At 43.6% G+C, this 20,172-nt stretch overlaps 1 protein-coding gene across 2 annotated transcripts in view; it reads right to left on the bottom strand.

Moving 5' to 3' along the window:
• Window positions 1-20,172, bottom strand: part of DDR2 (discoidin domain receptor tyrosine kinase 2) — a 109,453-nt gene that overhangs the window by 29,783 nt on the left and 59,498 nt on the right. For both annotated transcript variants that reach the window (XM_061584042.1, XM_061584033.1), the window contains exons 7-9: window positions 17,676-17,859; window positions 15,271-15,514; window positions 3,941-4,003 (exon numbers count right to left, since the gene is read on the bottom strand). In XM_061584042.1, the coding sequence (XP_061440026.1) occupies window positions 3,941-4,003; window positions 15,271-15,514; window positions 17,676-17,859 (491 nt within the window). The remainder of the gene's footprint in view (window positions 1-3,940; window positions 4,004-15,270; window positions 15,515-17,675; window positions 17,860-20,172) is intronic.

Here is a 20,172-nt window from a genome sequence, read left to right as displayed (position 1 = left end):
TTCTGGGAGGAAGGGAGGGATATTATTATTATTATTAATAATAATAATAATAAACTGAACAAATTTTTCAAGCAATTTATCCTAATACAATACATTTTTGCATGTTATTTTCACTAATATATTCATTTTTGTAAACATGGATTGGTTGGAGAAGTACATTTCAAAATGAGGATAAGTGCAAATTTCAAAGAATGGCTGTGTTTCGGTTGTGTTTCGGTTCTCATATTGTTTTGGAAAGTGTGAATTTGATACATTCAGCTTTAATTGCAAACTGAATCTAATTTCTCAACCATTCCTAGCTGTCCCTGTCACACTTAGTCTGACCCTTAGTTTTACTTTAACAAGAGCTAGCCATTGAACTTACCTCTGCGTAGTGGAAAGCCTAGGCCTAAACTGTGGCTAGAAACCTTTCACTAGGGACATGGTTCTCAAAGAGGAAGATGAGGCTCCTTATAAAGATGTGGACAATTACTATGGAAGGCATGAGGAGAAGCCAAGAACAGAAGCAGATTAGGAAGAGTCTGAGGGAAGAAGGAAAGAAGAAGCTTAACAGAAAGAAAAATATATAAAGGTAGAGTAAAGTAGGTAAGAATGAATGGAACATCACTGATTGGTCCTCTTGGTATAAAAACATATCTATACAACACTCCATATAACTGTAAGTAGTGCTCCAACATTTATTTTTAACATAAATGATGATGGAGAGTACTATACGTTTTTTCCCCCCTAGTACTGCCGTTCTTGCCATGAAATTTTGGTTATATTTGTTCCATGATTTCACATCATGCTTCACATAATTTACTCTTCTGAGTAAGAGATATATTCTGATTTGTATTTGACCCTTTAATAATTTAAAGATAAGAGTGCTTATACTTGCCTTGTAGGCTAAATGCTTTATAAATATGTGTGTTTTTAGTTGTCCCCAAGAAACAGCCTTTTGACTTGAAATATGTTTGGGCCCCAATAAGGTAACTGGATCCACTGCACATGTGAAGTTTCCTTTTCTCTTTGGTCCTGACCTATAGTGGTGCTGTATCTTACTCTTTTTGATACTGTTGCAAACTGACCAGGCTCAGTGGACACTCTTATATCAGGTCTAGGCCATCAATACCATCTCCTGTGTGATTCTTGTAAACAGAACCCCTACATATTTTCATTTGCTATTTACCAGAATATGAGGAAACAGGCTAAAATGCAAGTCTATAGCAGGTTTTAAATTGTTTACTGCATGTTGTGAAAAGTAGAAGAAGGTAATTGTTATGATTATGAAGTCCTATGAAGAACAGTTCAAATTGTTGGGTATGTTTAGCCTGGAGAAGAGAAAATTAAGGGGACACCTCATAGCGGTCTTCAAATACCTGGATAGTCATGCAGAAGATGAAGCAGACTAGCATTCTGTTACTCCAAAGACTGGAACTACAATCAATAAATGGAAATTGCATTTGCAGGGAAGCAGATTCTGAATAAATATTAGGAGCAAGTTCCTCACAGAAACAGCTGTTTAACAGAACAGACTGCCTTGGGAGGCAATGGGTAGGCTCTTCTTCACTGGAAGCAGTAAACAGAGGCTGGAAGGCCATGTGTTGCATCCCGCACCGAGCAGAGAGTTCGATTTTGGTTAGGAATCCTGACTGGTTGTGAGATGCTTAGTTTTCTGCCTTACTCATAGGAATCTTGTGGTTGGTATGGTGTTGCATTTAAGAAATCATGGTACGAAATGGCCTGAATCAGTATAAGGAAGATTCCTTGGTTCCTAAAAGTGGGAAGAGACTCAAGGGCCACAGTGACTCCAACATTTATTTATGTATTTTTATTTACAACATTTATATACCGCTTTTTTGTAAAAAATCTCAAAGTGGTTTACAGAAAGAATTAAAACAATAAAATTATTGGCAAAAGGGTTAAGGACAGATACTTAAAAACATTCAAAACAATAAAACCAACAATGAGTTAAAAACAGATTTAAAAACACAATAGCTTCCACATGCCTGGAGAGGCTTGCCTCAAGAAAACTGATTTTAGCAGGTGCTGAAAAGAGGCGTCTCCCTAATGTCAATAGGCAAGGAGTTCCAAAGTGTAGGTGCTGCCACTTTACAGGACTGATTTCTTACAAGAGCAGAACAAGTACTGTGTGGCACCCATAACTTGAAAAGCACAGCTTGAACTTGGCCTGGTAGCAAATCAGCAACCAATGGAGATTTCAGAGCAGAGGTATTATGTGCTGATAGGATCTCACTCATGCAGCAATTGTGCTGCAGCATTCTGCATTAACTGCAGTCCCCAGGTCAGGTTGTGCTGCATGGGGATTTCTGTGACCTTGGCTGACTGACTGCTAGGATTTTTTTAGTTTGGGTTTTTGGTTATGAATCCTGTCTGGTTGTGCGATGCTGAGTTTTCTGCCTTACTCATAGGAATCTTGTTGTGGTTGGTATGGTATTACATTTAGGAAAGTGTTACTGCCTTTTGTGTTGTTGTTTTTCCTATTTGCATTTCACTTATCTTTAACCTCACTCCGTTACAGCCATAGAAGCAACAGCAGCATATGCAAGATAATTAACTCCCATTAGTGATAAGAGCAAGAATTTATAATTATTATTTTAATTAAAAGAAGAGGCTTATCAGTACTTTCTTTCTGAGCCCAGGACTGGGTCTTTCATGATGCCCGGTGGGGGGGGGGGAGCAGGAGAGTAGTCAATAAGACAGACATCCTGGCATTGGTAATCTAATTAGCAAGGTATGTGTGGGGTTGTTGCACACTTCCAGGCCCAGTTTCATTTTGAGTATGGAGGTAGAACCTGTGTAGATGTGGTTGATCAAAGGGAGAAGAAATTTTGAGTTAAGCAAAGCTCTGCTTTTATAAAACCTAAGAAACATACAGATACTTTGAATGTCTGAGTGCCTGCACCAGTGGAATACTGGAGGAACTTGTAAAACTTGCTGCAACAGTATTTAGAACTGAGCATGTGGTGTGAAAGACTCCTTTTCCTGACATTTTGGCTTCTTGTTTTTCTCCACCCACCACATCTCTGAAATATATCGTATATGTAATGGTTAACCATGCTAAAAAATGTCAATAAGCTTATTTTGGTCAATGACCAGCAAAGGTTAACCATACTGCTGCCCTGACTTTATGTTTGTTGCTATTTTGTGTTTTTATTATGTTTTTATATTGATTGTGTATTTTTATTGTTTTTATTATATTTGTAAGCTGTGCTGAGCTCTGTTTTTAACAGCAGAAGGGCAGGATATAAATCCTCTTAATCAATCAATAAATACTCCATAGTGTTGGAAACTAGAGTCTAGGCATTTAAGGCTGAAAATGTTGCTTTTTTAAAAAAGATTTCTCACATCTTTCCCCAGTTTTTGGTGGTAATTCCTAGGCACAAAAACAAAACAACTGGACAATCCAAATATTAATATGCAAATAATTTGCATAATATGCCAATGATATGCAAATAATTTGCATAATATGCAAATTTGCCTGCCTGGATTTGTGGAACTGGAATATGGCAACCCTACTCCAGCTATGCCCAAATAGGCAGAAAGCTCCCACTAGAACGTCTTCCACATCTGGTAACATGCACGTCTAGAACGTCTTCCACCTCTGGTAACATGCAAAAAGCCCTGAAATGGAGTGTTTTGGGGTGAAATGCCCATGGCTGTGGACCCATTAGATTCAAAGCCCCATGGATCCTCTGACAGGCCCTATCCTTGGGTCCCTCAGCCACGCCATCTTGGGGCCGGGATAGCAAACTGAAAGTAAGAACCACCCTCACACACAATTTTTGCCCTGGCCAACACAAGCCAGGAGGGTAGGGGATGTGGGGGTGGGCCTCTCTGGCTCTGAGTTAGAATTGTTCTGAAAATAGCTTGTCCACAATATTCCAGCTAGATCACTTTGTGGCCCACATCCCAAACTGACAGCGGGTATCACAAATACCGTAAGTAGTGGGAGTCACTGAAGACTCGGGAAGGGCTCCAGAATTGTTGTACATGGCTGCATCTAATAAAAGGAGGAAGAAAAAAAAAATTCAAACAACAGCAAGCAGACTCCAATTTATTTTAAACTTTGAAGATCAAATTAAAGGTGCACTGCAAGATACTGAGCTGGTTTGGACAATCATATTTTGCCTTTATAAGGCAAGATATGAATGAGTCTTATGGCCGTGCATGCAGCCCCTTTGTTCCTCCATTCACACAAACAATGATTAAACATTAAGTCCCTAATTAATCATGGTTTCCCGTTTCATCTGAACTGGTTAGAAGCCGCAGAATAAGCCGGGATATGAAACCTTCAAATTATGGTTTAACATCCTGCCTTTTTCCAAAGCCAGAAACCTTTGTTTTCCAGTTCTACCAAAAAGGGAAACTATGGTTAACTGAATACATCCTGGAGTTTTAGCTTGCGCCATGGAGAAGGAAAGGGGATGTGTGCATGGGCCAAAAAGGCTCTGTTGGTTTTATTAAGCCAAGATGTGATTATCCAAACACGACCACCATGATTGAATAAGAAATGGCAGGTAGCTGATTCAGAAGAGGCAAGGAGTGAGTGGCTTATACCCCCTACACAGTGCAACAGTCTAATTCTCTGGTGCTATTCATCCATACAATGTAGTGGATAAACAGTGCACGGTTTGACCAGTCACAAATACCCCTTTTGTAGGAAGGTGGTGGAGAGAGTAGTGGAGGGGCAGCTGCAAGCATTCTCAAATGACACAGATTATTAAGATCCGTTCCAATCTGGGTTCAGGTCTGGCCATAGGACTGAACCAGCCTTGGTCATCCTGATGGAAGACCTTTACAGAGAGTGTGATAAGAGGAGTGCAACCTTGTTCCTGCTTCTCGATCTCTCCATGGCTTTTGATCCCATTGACCATAGTACCCTCCTGGACCAGTGCCATGGAATAGGAATTGGTTCCAGCCTTACCTACAGGACCAAGTAACTCTGGGAGAGTGCTTTTCGGCCTTCCCTGGCAGTTATACTATGGGGTACTGCAGGGCATTATTTTATCCCAAATGCTATTTAATATCTATATAAAACCCCTGGAAGTGGTCATTAGAAGTTTTGGGGCAAGGTGCCATCAGTATGCAGATTACACTCAACTCTATTTCTCCATAGCATCTGAATCAGTAGAGGCTGTGCAGGCTCTGGACCAGTGCCTGGACAGTGGTGGGATGGATGAGGGAAAATAAGCTGACCTTGCATCCTGGCAAGACAAAGGAGCTGCAGGTAAGTAGTTCCCACGTCCGACAAATTGGTCAACTGCCTACCCTGGGTGGGGCTGCACTCCCCCTGAAGGAGCAGGTACGCAGTCTAGGGGTGCTTTTGGACCCAGCTGGAGGCCCAGGTACCCTCAGTGGGTAGAAGCACCTTTTATCAGCTATGCCTGGTACAACGACGATGACCTTTTCTGGACCGGGACAGCCTGGCCACAGTAGTTCAGGCATTGGTGACTTCAAGACTGGATTACTGCAATACACTCTATGTGGGGTTTCCCTTATGCTTCAGCCAGAAATTACAGTTGCTGTAGAACGCTGCAGCAAGCTTGCTGATAGGAGTGAGACCCTGTCAGCATATAACAGTTCTGCTCAGAGATCTGCATTGGTTGCCAATTTGTTACCAGGCCAAGTTCAAGGTGTTACTATTTGTATAGAAAGCCCTGAAGAGCTTGGGACAAGTTTACTTGTGGGATCACCTTACTCCATATTTTTCCACTCAACCGCTTCAATCTGTGGAACTGGCACGCTTACAGGTGCCACACAGTATTTGTTTTGCACTTGTAAGAAATTGTTCTTGTTGTGTGGCAGCACCTACACTTTGGAACTCCCTGACTATTGACATCAGGCAGATGCTTTCGCTGTATTCTTTTCAGTGCCTGCTTAAAACATTCCTGTGAGGCAAGCCTATCCAGATACATTGATGCTTTTTAGTCTAATGCTATATTATTTTTAAAAAATGTCTCAAATTATTTGTTTAATTGTTTTATTGATAATTTTAAATGTTTCTTGTGAACTGCTTAGAGTTTTTTTTTACAGTCAAGCAGTATATGCATTTTGTTAAATAAAAATAAAATAAATATAGCTTAAAACAACAATAGAAACAATTTTTCAAAACCACCAGAATCAGCAGAACAGATCAGTCAAGGTCCAACCTAAACAATGCCTGTTGAAAAAATAGTGTTTGGAAAGCCCACTAAAAAACCCACTGAGAGGGCCAGACATATGTCTTTGGAGAGATCATTCCTCTATCTGAGTGTAATGATAGGAAAGGCTCTTTGCTTTGCCCAACAACTGAACTTCTATCAGTGTGGGGACAAGATGAAGGGCCTCAGAGGCTGAGCAAAGTTTCCATCAGGCTCATAAAGGACGCAGGCCCTAAGATACCAGGATAAGGCCCCATGTTGTTTAGGGCTTTAAAACCAAAGGTTTTTTTCAGCCCAAAGGGCACATTCCCTCATGGGCAATCTTCCAGGGGCTACCTACCATTGGTGAGTGTGGCCAGAAGCAAAAAATGAGAAAAGTGACTCTTGCCTAAACAGAGAAATGTGTATGTAGAAACACCGAATTTTGCATGGCTTGAATATAACTTACTGTACAAAGGTACATAAAGAAACATTATTGCAGTTTGTGATGTTCCTATATTAATGTATATATGGTAAGTGTTGGTTGTTTAGAAGATACATGGTAAGTGGAGTGAAAGAGGAGGGGAGTGAATGGGCAGTAGAATGCTAGATGATTGGCTGAGTGTTTAAAATGGCTGAACGTATAAAAGGAAGAGTGACAGTGGAATCTGGGGGGAAAAGAGAAAGAGTGGGTTGTTTGGTGGGGTTGAGAGAGTGGTTTGCCAGGAGAGGGAAAGAGAAGGAGGGAGGTGGAGTTCGGATTAGTATTGAGTAAAACCATATGCTTATGTGCCTTAAGAAGAAATCTTGTTAATCTTGTTAGCTTTGTTATCTTTAATAAATACTTAATTTGGTTTACCAAAGGCCTGATCCTTGGCTGGGGTTTCACAGACCAGAAGGGAGGGTAAGGTAATGACCAAGGCTGAAGGGAAACTGTAACAAATGGTGGCAGCGGTGAAGAGAATAACAATACCAGTATTCAGAGTCTCTGGGAATACTAGTATTAGGACGTGACTGGTGGTTGCCTAGCAGGGGGATCTGTTGAGATCTGTGCTAGAGCGGGGAGAGAAACAAATAAAAAAGGACAGTCCAGACTGGTGGAGTCCCTGGTGGTGCCTAGTGACAGGCAGTAGCCACGCGCAGGTAGGAACCTGACAGGGAGAGCCAGGGAAGGGACGTCACAGGTGGTGTCAGTAGCAGTGGGATACGAACAACAGAGAATCCAGATACGAATACTAGAGAATCCAGAACAGTGGTGTGGCAAACAGAAATAACAAAACAAGATTACTTGTGAGAGTGACTGGCAAAGAGTGTGTGGCAAAGAGTGAGTGAACTCAAACACCATGGCTGAATATATAAAAATGAAAAGAGAGGAGCTGGTGGAGAAGTGCATAACATTCAATTTACCTCACGAGGGTAAAGGGGTAGATGAATTGAGGGTAGCACTTATAGGATTTGCAACTGCCCAGCAAAAACAACCTTTCAGGGAAGAGACCCCAGAAGGATACTCAAGCAATCCCGCTTATACAGAGTACTTGAGAGAGAAGTTAAGATGGGAGCATGAGTTGGAAACTGAGAGATTGAGGATGGAAGGTGCAGAGAAGGAAAAACAGAGGGAGTTGGAAATTGAGAGAATGAGATTGGGGTTTGAGGAGAGGGAGAAGCAACGAGCATTGGATGCCGAATTACAAGTAGAAAAGTTAAAATTTGAAAGAGAGAAGTTTCATTCTGATGAAACAAGAAAGGACAGAGATGGAGCAAAAATAAAAATTACTCCAAAGGACTTTGCTGTCTATGAGCCTGGTCAAGATCCTCAAATTTACCTCAGCACCTTTGAAAAAGCAGCTCAGTTGTGGGGGCTACCTGAAGATAAATACATGCAGTATTTATCAAACCTGATTAAAGGGGAATTGGCTGAGGTATACCAATATTTCCCCTCAGACAGGCCCGTCACCTATGCTGAATTCAAAGAAGCAGTGTTTAAAAGATTCAGACTGGGGCCTGATTATTTTAGAAAGCTTTTCAGAAACTGCCAGATACAGACAGGGAGGTCTTTCGTGGAGCTGGGGGCAAAACTGATGGACATATTTGGGAAATGGCTGACAAGTGCAAAAGCTCAGTCTGTGGAGGAGGTGAAAAACCTCATGATATTGGATCAATTATACCATCAGTTACCACCAGAAATAAGGCTCCTGGTCAAAGACCGTTCCCCTACATCGGTGCAGGAGGCCGCAGAGATGGCGGATCACTTCGCCTCCAACAGAACTGGCTGGGTGGGGAAAACATCAAGAGATTTTAAACCCAGACCATATAATGCTGGCAGAAGGGATGTGGTACCACAGCGAGTGAGTCCTCCAGTAAAATCTGAAGGGCACAGGACACCCCAGAGTGGATCTGTGTACCCTAAAAGTGAGGAGAAATTATGCTACAAATGTGGTAGACCGGGGCACCTACGTTATCAATGTGAGGTTGCCAACCCCATTAGTAATCCTGCTCAGACAAGGGCAGTGAAAACAGAGCCCAAGGCTTTAGAAACAGCAAAAAAGGTTCAGTTCTGCCAGATAAACTGGACAGAAGTAACAGACCTTGATTCAAGTCTGAGAGAGGAAGTGAGTGTACAAGGGGCAAATTATTGGGCATTGCTTGATACTGGTGCTGCTCAGACATTACTGAGGCCAGATTTAATAAAATCTGAGGTAATATTACCTCAGGAAACTGTGACTATCCAAGGAGTGAGGGGTCAACCAGAAAGTCTGCCTGTGGCCCTGGTGGAAATGACTTGGAGAGGCCGAGAGGGCCGATATAAAGTAGGCATTAATGCCCAGCAACAAGAACCAGTAATACTGGGAAGAGATGTAATGGGAGCCCAAGGAAAGATCTATGTAGTGACCAGACAGCAACTTGGCAGAGAAAAAGAAGCCATATTAAGGGGGGCTGAAACAAACAGGGTGGAATCTGTTAACCAGCCTCAAGTCACCATAGCAACCACTAGCAGGCCTGCTGAAGGAGACAAACTGTATCAAGTGGTCTCTGATAAGAAAGAAGCAGAGCAATTCAGGGAAGAGCTTCATAAAGATATAAGTTTGAAGCAGATAAAGGAACAAGCCCTGACCCAACAGATTCCTTTCACTGACAAACTGAGGAATCAAGTTGTGTGTGAAAATGGGATTTTATATAGACTGTGGATGCCTGCTGAGAGAAAGGATGAATGTGAACCAGTGAAGCAATTGATAGTACCTAGCAAATACAGAACCAGATTGCTAGAGGTAGCCCACGATGTCCCATGTGCAGGACATCTGGGAATAAAAAAGACCAAGAGGAGATTGGTGGCACACTATTATTGGCCAAACATCTCCAAAGATGTAAAACAACATTGTCTATGTTGTGGAATATGCCAAAAGGTGGGGAAAAGTGGAGTAAAGACTAAGGCACCCTTAAAGCCCCTTCCTATAATTGGACAACCCTTTTATAGAGTGGGAATAGATTTGGTGGGCCCTTTTTCCAAACCCACAAGGCATGGCAAGAAATATCTATTGGTGGTGGTGGATTTTGCCACCAGGTACCCAGACGCAGAAGCACTAAGATCTGTAGAAGCCCCTGTAGTGGCAGAGGCTTTATTAAATTTATTTATTTATTTATTTTTAAAACTTATATACCACCCGACTAGCAATAGCTCTCTGGGCGGTGAACATAGATACAATAAAATACAATATAATACAAAAACATCAGTCTAAAATCAAATTTCACAATCTAAAAACAGCAAAGGCTAAAATCAAATTACAAACATTACAATCATTAACAAAAAATTAAAATGCCTCGGAGTAGAGAAAGGTTTTAACCTGGCGCCGAAAGGATGATAGTGTCGGCGCCAGGCGAACCTCCTCGGGGAGACTATTCCATAGTTCGGGGGCCACCACTGAGAAGGCCCTTGATCTTGTCACTGCCCTCCGGGCCTCCCTATGAGTCGGGACCCGGAGGAGGGCCTTTGTAGCAGACCGTAGTGTACGAGCTGGTTCATAGCGGGTGAGGCGTTCCGACAGATATTGAGGTCCCGCGCCGTATAAGGCTTTATAGGTTAATACCAACACTTTGAATTTGGCCCGGAAGCGTATTGGAAGCCAGTGCAAGCGGGCCAAAACAGGTGTTATATGGTCAGACCGCTTCGTTCTTGTTAGCAGTCTGGCCGCCGCATTTTGCACCAGCTGTAGCTTCCGAACCGTCTTCAGAGGTAGCCCTACGTAGAGCGCATTACAGTAATCCAAACGTGAGGTTACCAGAGCATGTACTACTGATGTAAGATCCTCCTTACTCAGGTAGGGACATAGCTGGGCTACCAATCGAAGTTGGTAGAACGCATTCCGTGCCACCGAGGCTACATGAGCCTCAAGTGACAGGGAAGAGTCTAGAACAACTCCCAGACTATGAACCTGTTCCTTTAGGGGGAGTGTAACCCCATCCAGGACAGGATATGTATCCACCATCTGATTGGAAAAACCATCCACCAACAGCATCTCAGTCTTATCAGGATTGAGTCTCAGTTTGTTAGTTCTCATCCAGTCCATTGTCGTGTCCAGGCAACGGTTCAGCACATTGACCGCCTCACCTGAGGAAGATGAAAAGGAGAAGTAGAGCTGCGTGTCATCAGCGTACTGGTGACAACGCACTCCAAAACTCCCAATGACCGCACCCAACGGCTTTATATAGATGTTAAAAAGCATGGGAGACAAAACCGAACCCTGCGGGACCCCACATTGGAGTACCCACGGTGTCGAGCAATGTTCCCCAAGCACTATCTTCTGGAGACGGCCTGCCAAGTAGGAGCGGAACCACTGCCACGCAGTGCCTCCAACTCCCAACTCCGCAAGCCTCTCCAGAAGGATACCATGGTCGATGGTATCAAAAGCCGCTGAGAGATCAAGGAGAATCAACAGAGTTACACTCCCTCTGTCTCTCTCCCGACATAGATCATCAAACAGGGCGACCAAGGTCGTCTCAGTGCCGAAACCGGGCCTGAAACCCGATTGAAATGGATCTAGATAATCAGTTTCATCCAATAGCGCCTGGAGCTGGTCAGTAACCACTCGTTCCAAGATCTTGCCGAGATATGGAACATTTGCCACTGGTCTGTAGCTGCTGAAATCCTCTGGGTCCAGGGAAGGCTTTTTCAGGAGTGGTCTCACTGCTGCCTCCTTCAGATAGCCAGGGACCACTCCCTCTCGCAAGGAGGCATTTATCACTTCCCTGGCCCAGCCAACTGTTCCCTCCATGCCAGTTTTTATTAGCCAAGAGGGGCAAGGATCTAGTACCAAAGTGGTTGCATGTACCTGTCCAAGCACCTTGTCCACGTCCTCGAACTGAACCGATTTTAAAGATTAAAAATCTTTATGAGGCTGGGTTTCCCTCATGAAGTGCTGACAGATCAAGGCAGTGTATTCATGGGAGAAGTGATGCAATGTATGTGGAAATGTTGTGGTCTAAAACAACTAAAGACCACTACTTACCATCCCGCCACTAATGGGTTAACAGAGAGATTCAATGGCGTTTTGAAGGGCATGATCAGAAGCTATGTTCAAGATCACCCACAAGACTGGGATGAACGTTTGGGATGCTTCTTATTTGCATATAGAGAAGTCCCTCAAGAGTCAACAGGCTTCTCACCCTTTGAACTCATGTTCACTAGAAAAGTGAGGGGACCTTTGGAACTATTAAAAAATTCATGGGAAGGAACCCTGGGAGAGTACAAAACATCTGTAGTAGATTTTGTATTGGAATTCCGCAATAAATTAACATCAATGATGGAGGTGGTGGAAAAGAATTTGAGTCAAGCACAGGAGAAGCAACGTTACTGGTATGACAGAACAGCCAGGGAACGTGTGTATGATGTGGGAGATATGGTTATGGCGTTCATACCCAGGAAACATGACAAATTACAGGCTAACTGGGAAGGACCATATACCATCAGAGAAAGGCTTGACACAGTGATGTATGTAATCACCACAGACCAATTAAACAAAAGCAAAGTGGTTCATGTAAATATGTTGAAGCCTTACCATACCAGGGATGTACAGGTGTTGCAAGTTACCTTATTCCCTGAGGGAAGTGGGCCTGAACTTCCAGATTTGGTACAGGAAAGCAAAGACAAAGGAGGGGTAGATCAAGTGGAATGGTCAGAGGAGGTGAAGGAGGAAGTAAAAGAAGAGATTCTGAGAGTTTTGAAAACCTATAGGAATCTCTTTAGCAACAAACCTGGCCGAACCAGTATAGTTATACATTCCATTGATACTGGAGATCATGCCCCAATCAGATCTGTTCCGTACCGTGTGAATGGGAAAGTTTTGAATGAGATCAAAAAGGAGGTGGAAGATATGCTGGAATTAGGAGTGATCAGGCAATCCATCAGTCCCTGGGCCTCAAGTATTGTTCTGGTTCCGAAAAAAGATGGAACGACAAGGTTTTGCATTGATTATCGGCTAATCAATAAAATTACTATCCCAGATGCGTATCCTATGCCTAGGGTAGACGCAATGTTAGAGTTATTGGGGGCAGCAACCATTATCTCTACACTAGATCTCTGTAAAGGATTTTGGCAAATGGAACTAGACGAGCAATCCAGAGCCAAAACTGCCTTCAGTACACCAGATGGGTTATATGAGTTTGTGACCTTACCCATGGGACTAAGGAACTCACCAAGTTCATTTCAGAGGCTAATCAATACTGTGTTGCGAGGCATGTCAGATTTTGCAGTGGCCTATATCGATGACGTAGCCATTTTTAGCAAGTCGGTGCCTGAGCATGTCCAACACCTGACAACAGTATTGGAGGCCTTAAGAAAAGCAGGCCTCACAATAAAAGCTAAGAAATGCCAGTTTGGACTAAAGGAAGTAATCTATTTAGGACATAAGGTGGGGAGTGGGAAAATCACCCCCTTATGGAGCAAGGTGGAGGCAATACAAGCATGGCCGATCCCCTTAACCAAAAAACAAGTAAGGGCATTTCTGGGTGTGGCTGGATTTTATAGGAAGTTTGTGAGAAATTTTGGGGAAATAGCAACCCCCTTGCATGAATTAACAAAGAAGAAGTGTTCTGAGCGTGTGGTATGGACGGATGAATGTCAGAAGGCTTTTGATCTACTGAAGCAAGCCTTGTGCCAAGGACCCATATTAATAGCACCAGACTATGAGAAACCATTCATCGTGGCTACAGATGCGTCGGACCTGGCGCTGGGAGTCATCTTGCTACACGAGAGAGAAGGCACCAGACATCCAGTGGCGTACCTGAGTCGCAAGCTGACGCTGAGGGAGAAAAACTATTCGTCGGTCCAGAAGGAGTGCCTAGCGGTCGTGTGGGGACTGAACAAGTTGCGCCCATACGTGTGGGGATGAAGATTCACAGTGACTACGGATCATCGGGCCTTGTTATGGTTGCAGACTATGAAAAACCATAACACTATGCTGCAGAGGTGGTCCTGGGCCCTACAGGACTATCAAGTGGACTTCCAGTTCATAAAAGGCAAGGACAATGTACTGGCCAATGGACTTTCCAGGCAAGTGGCTGGGACTGCAGTGACGTGACCAGACAGAGGAACAAAGAAAGACATTTTCCCCATAGAAACTTTTATTTGTTAACGCGACGTATAAATCCTGGAACAGGAATAATACTCTGCTGTTGTTTAAGGGGGGGAAATGTGATGTTCCTATATTAATGTATATATGGTAACTGTTGTTGTTTTAGAAGATACATGGTAAGTGGAGTGAAAGAGGAGGGGGAGTGAATGGGCAGTAGCATGCGAGATGATTGGCTGAGTGTTTAAAATGGCTGAATGTATAAAAGGAAGAGTGAGAGTGGCATCTGGGTGGGGAGAAGAGAAAGAGTGGATTGCTTGGTGGGGTTTGAGAGAGTTGTTTGCCAGGAGGGAGGTGGAGTTCGGATTAGTATTGAGTAAAACCATATGCTTATGTGCCTTAAGAAGAAATCTTGTTAATCTTGTTAGCTTTGTTATCTTTAATAAATACTTAATTTGGTTTACCAAAGGCCTGATCCTTGGCTGGGGTTTCACAGACCAGAAGGGAGGGTAAGGTAATGACCAAGGCTGAAGGGAAACTATAACAAATGGTGGCAGCGGTGAAGAGAATAACAATACCAGTATTCAGAGTCTCTGGGAATACTAGTATTAGGACGTGACTGGTGGTTGCCTAGCAGGGGGATCTGTTGAGATCTGTGCTAGAGCGGGGAGAGAAACAAATAAAAAAGGACAGTCCGCTCTGGTGGAGTCCCTGGTGGTGCCTAGTGACAGGCAGTAGCCACACGCAGGTAGGAACCTGACAGGGAGAGCCAGGGAAGGACGCCTCACACAGTTCAAGGATGTATTCCAGCCATGTAAAAGCACTTGAGGGGATGGAGCAGGGCCGAAGAGGGGGTGGAGCAGGGGCAATGAGGTGTATGGCCGGGGAGAGGCCCAAGGTTCAGACAGACAGAGAAGCCTGGAGGTTCCCTGCCTCTGATTGAAATGCTAGCACCTTGAATTGAGCCTAGAAACTGTCTGGCAAACAGTGAAGCAGACATACTACTCGTATAAGATGGTGTGTCCTCCTAACTCCTAATGGCAATCTGGCAATAGCATTCTGGACCAACAGAAGTTTTCTGGCCTGCTTCCAAGGGCAGTCCCATGTAGACTGCACTACAGTAGTCCAACCTGGCATGAATGACCATGACTCCTCCAGGAAAGGACACAGTTGGTGAGTAGTTAAAAGGCATTCCTGGCTGACTTTCTGGTTCATCAACTGCATATTTTCCTGGAAAAGTTAGTCCTGGCCATAGTCATTCATATCCTGGTCACACCTATGTGTAATTAAGTGTATGCACATATACACAATTTAGACATTAGACTTAGAGCAAATCCATATATAGCATGAGACGGGGTGGCTGGGGTATGATCCTGTTCACTCTACTAATTTTGCTGTATGCATAGATCAGGCCTTCTGTGTTGTACAGCTCTGTATAAAGTTCATCAGCCCATGCTGTGTCCAGATGTATGAGAAGATGAAACTGCATTTCCTAGCACATCTGCACTTCTGGTATGGATTCCAGAGATGATTCCTGGATTCCAGAGATGATTACATGAGTTCCAGCAACCATTCCTGTGTCATACCTGATTGGAAGGTGATCTCACTGAACATCATCCAGGTGTCAGCAAAGTAGAACTGGCATTTGATGGCATTAGCCCTGCGATGGAGTAGGGGCACAGTGACAAAGCGGGCACTGGGGTTCACATCATCTAATACCAGCACTGAGGAGATGGTGTTCGGATCCCATTCATTTGCATCAGAGCGGAAGTGGCATTGCACCTCCTTAAAAATCTTCACTCCCTTGGCAAACATATTGTTGCAGTGAACCTGTGCAGTGGAGACATGAGATGGATGAGATGGGTTCCCATCCAGAGACCATAAAATGTTGCAATTAAGATGAATGAATGAATGAATGAATATAATTTATTACGGTCGGAGACCAGCATACAATTAAGATGGCCACTTTGTTGAAAGTCCCGCTGCTGCACATTAAACAATAGTGTGAGGTGCAGAAATTTAACAGGTGAAGCTTTTCCTAGCACAGGAACAAAGAAGCTGTCTTATGCAGAGTCAGATCATTGGTCCATCTAGCTCAGCGATGTCTGACTGGCAGTGGTCCTCCAGGGTTTCAGATGGGGACACTCCCAGCCCTATCTGGGATGCCCGGGACTGAAGCTAAGACCTTCTGAATGCAAGCAGAGCCTCTACCACTGAGTTACGACCTTTTGGCATGAAGATCAGAGGTGAAGACAGATGTGACATTTTTAGAGTGAGAGAGGGCATTTGATAGAGACTTTGCTGCACACAGCTCAAGCATATTTTTTCATTCCTGGGGCAAGCTCTGTGCACCTTCCCTATGATGAAAAGCTAAAACATTTGGGGCTTCTAAATTTAGAAAAATAATGGCTAAGGGGATACATGATACAAGTTTTGAAAATGAGTAATAGTATAGTCAGAGCAATTTTCTGTCATATTAACATGGGGTCACTCATTTATTTATTGGCAGCAGATTCTAGACTTGCTTATATACTTCTGTTATCCACTGTCCTGAGGCATGACCCTTCAACTAATTTCAGTTTCTGATTTGCTTAACAGTGTCTATTTCATCTTATTGGAGCCAACTGTGTGTACCCAAGTGTATAGACATGGATCACTGGCATGTATATGTGAGTGGAATTCTGAATTCACAAGAAGCACACAGTGACCCAGAGGATGATCAACAGGCATGGATAAAAACTACTATTCTAGTCTGTATTAACAAGGATTGTTGATTTCAGCATTAAACAGCCTGGATTCTACCATTACTACTTTGGGGGTGTAGATACCTAACCTTTTAGTACTAAATAAATCAACAGACAATAGCCTGCATAACTTGTAGCCCAACAGTCACCACACTGAACATAGCCCACCAGGCCTGCCAGGTGCTTGACAACTCCCTTGTTTTTGCAGTCCCTGCCAGGCAGCAGATTTATCATGCCCCAGAAGGAGCCATCATAAATGTCTGGTGGGTTTCATTTGGCTTGGTGGATCACAAGTTGTGCAGATTTAGAATACAAAGAGCACACATACCCTTCCATTGTAAGTGTAAGTAAGGCAACCACATTAAGGTGATGCTCTTATGCACATGTATTTGGAAGTAAGCCTCGCTGAACTCAGTGTGGCTTGCTTCTACCATACACCAAATCAAGCTATAAGATGCATCTTTTAGCAATTAAATGGTTGTGCTTACAGAACTTTGTTCTGGGCTCCTGTTCTTATATATTGGATTGCCACGCCTTAGTGTTTGACTTGAAGTTTCAGAGTTCTAGTATCCTTAGGGTTCCAGGGGAAGGAGCAATATTTCAGGCCAAAATCATAGGGTGGGGTGGGGGGCATAATGCTATTTTCTTCTTGACTATTTTGCCATTTGCTCCATCTATTATGTCCATCAGGGTCCACCCTTGAGGCACTAGGCAAAACCAGCCTCTTCCACTGAGACTGCATGTGCCCCCTTGAAATGAATGAATGGGAGCAGCATTGAAACCATTGGCTTCAATCAAGCCAAGTCCTCATTGATTTAAATAGAAGAATTTTCAACAGATTTTTGCCCCATATCAATTAGTGAAAGGGAGCGCACCGTTTGGATTTTTTGCACAAAATGTCAGCCTTGTTTCTCCTCTCCTAGGGCAACTCTTCCCTGCCAACCAGAAGTGCCATGTTAGATTCCAAAATAACTGTAGCAATGTCATCCACACAGATCAAGTAGTCCTTCCCTTTTTTCCTTTCTGAAGGAAAGGGGATTTGGACTTTGGCACACATATCTAGAACACAGGTCCATTTTATTTTTTTATAATAATCATGAATCAATGTGTAGAGCCAGTGAGCTGGCCAGATCTATATGTACACCTGAGGTCTGAAACAGGGGGAGCCCCCCTATACCTTCTCAAAATGCCATTATGCAGCCAATTTAAAGGAAACATAGGAACTAGCATTGATTTTGGCAACTAACCTTCATGGTGGTGAAATTTCTGATCCGGTCAAATTCAAAGACGATTTCCACATAGCCATTGGTGGTGCTCTCATTGCGCCAGCCAACATAGTCATAACCAGGCCATACATGGTATTCATGTGTTTGGCTAAAATCATCCAGGCCTGAAACCCCATCTGTCAGTTGGCCTAGTCCTTCCGACATGCTGGGGCAGATTTTTAAAAGAGAGAGAAACACAAAAACACAATGAGTCCCAACATTTTCCTCCTGAATTTCAGCAAGATTCTCCTGGCTTAAACTGGCAGTCAAAGGATATTGATGGTGGCCTTCTTCAACACACTTAAAACTGAAGGGCTAATTCAATAGATAGATGGACTGCAGAATCTGCAGCTGGAGGAACTTAGTCAAAAGCCCAGTTTAGCCAGAGAGAGAGGGTGAATTCTCATGTTAGTTTGTGATAAAGTAAATTCCTCACATGGGATGAGATGTTAAGAGCCCCATGCACTTTAAAGCATTTCCATGTATGCATTGATAATCCACCAAACCTCATGAAGGTGTGGTTGTTTTCCGGGACATGGGGTTGCAAGAGAGAGAGTCCTAAAAGTTCCAGTTCACACATGGAAGCAATCTTGTAGTTCTCTAGAAATCAGTTACAGCAGGGGTCGTAAATGTGGTGCCCTCCAGATGTTATGGACGACACCATTTACGGCCACTGGCCATACTGGTCATCTGGAAGGCACCATGCTGACTGTCCCTGAGAGACAATGTCTTCGCTATGTCATTTCCATGTGATAACTTGTTTGTGAAATAGTTCCTATATGGAAAAATTCAAAGTTAGCAGAAATGTTTCTGCATTTCTAGAAAATGCACATGGTCTCTAGTGAAATAACTTGTGAATTTGTCCACATGGGAGCTCTTTCACGGAAGTTACCTGAGACAGGGCAGCCTACATTCTGTTGTTTATTCAAATGCCATAGTACAAGCTGATAAAACAATTAACTCTGCAAAAAGTTAGTTTGCCCCCACACAGATAATGTGATGAGTAGATATTACACAAGGAATTTATCACATGAAAAATTAGAATCAATCCTAGGTCTCTAGCTGAATTTGGAGGATGCGAACAGGGAGAGCAAACGGGAGTTTGACAAAGGAGCTGTGGCAAGGAAAAGAAAAAGGCCAAGAGGGCTGTGAAGCAGTGTACTCTGAAACAGTGTGCTCTAAAGGGCTCCATAGCAGCTTGATTGGAAGGGGTGTGGCCAGATAGCTATTGGTTGAAGGGCACGGCCTGAGAACTGCTGAGGGCAACAAGCAGCAGCTATGTGTGCCGGGACTTCCACTCTGTTTCCTGACTCCTAGCTGAGCTGAGCAGAGGGAGCTGTCTCAGCTGGTCCACAGGAGAGGAGATACAAGCAAGCTGGCTTTCAGAGAGAGAGCGAACAGGGAGAGCAAACAGGAGTTTGACAAAGGAGTTCGACAGGGGAGGTCCCTAAAAAAATAATATTTTTTTTTTTAAAAACAAACACTAATTCTCCTTGTACAGCACACCGCATACCAGTGGGACTCTCAAGATTACCCTGAAGTAGGACAGGACAAAGCACAGGCCACTCCAAAACAAGTAGTTAGAAAGAAACAAAAGGTAGAAGAGAGTATGAACAGGAAGGATATTTCAGTGGTTGTGACCTGCAAGGTGTGTGCCATGTTTGTTTCTTGCCTGAGAACAACATGGCATACACATGCAATAAGGTCAAGCTCGTGACACTGTGGGAAGAAAAAATGAGAGGCCTGGAATGGCAGGTGGCCAAACTGAGGACTATAAGAGAAGATGAGGAGTTCTTAGACAGAACGCTGGAACAACAGCAGCAAAGAGAAGTGGAGGTGGAAGAGCAACAGCATGTGGTAGCAGAAGAGGAGACTGCTTTGGAGAGGAACAACAAAGTGGAGGAAACTCTGAGGGAAAGGGTGACAGTTAGGAGCAGAAGAGCTAGAAGACACCCTTCACCAGAGGAACTATAGAAACGCTTTCAACCACTCGAGGATGAGACTGTGGTGGAAGAATTACAGGAGACCCCATGCAACAACAAGCAAGAGGCTGAAGCTCAATCAAGCAGGGGCCATGAAACCACACCCCACAACAACAAGAAGAGAAGAGTACGAGTAGTGGGACTCTCTACTGTGTGGGATTGAAACCCAAGTATGCCGAGAAGATCCGTGGACTCGCCAGGTATGCTGTCTGCCAGGAGGACAGATTAGAAATGTGACGGAAGGGTTGCCATCACTCATCAAGCCCACCGACAGGTATCCCTTTCTCCTCATCCATGTGGGAACAAATGATACTGCCAAAAGGAGCTATGAAGAAATCACATTAGACTTTGAAGCTCTAGGAAGCAAACTCAAGGACTTTGGGGCCCAGATAGTTTTTTCATCCATCCTTCCAGTACTTAGAAGAAGAGTAGAAAGGGAAAGAAAAATACTTCGTGTGAATGAGTGGCTACGAAGATGGTGTCGGAATTTCTCTCTA

The sequence above is a fragment of the Rhineura floridana genome, chromosome 1 (assembly GCF_030035675.1).
Source record: "Rhineura floridana isolate rRhiFlo1 chromosome 1, rRhiFlo1.hap2, whole genome shotgun sequence".
NCBI lineage: Eukaryota > Metazoa > Chordata > Lepidosauria > Squamata > Rhineuridae > Rhineura > Rhineura floridana.
This window is presented reverse-complemented; position numbering and strand designations above follow the sequence as displayed.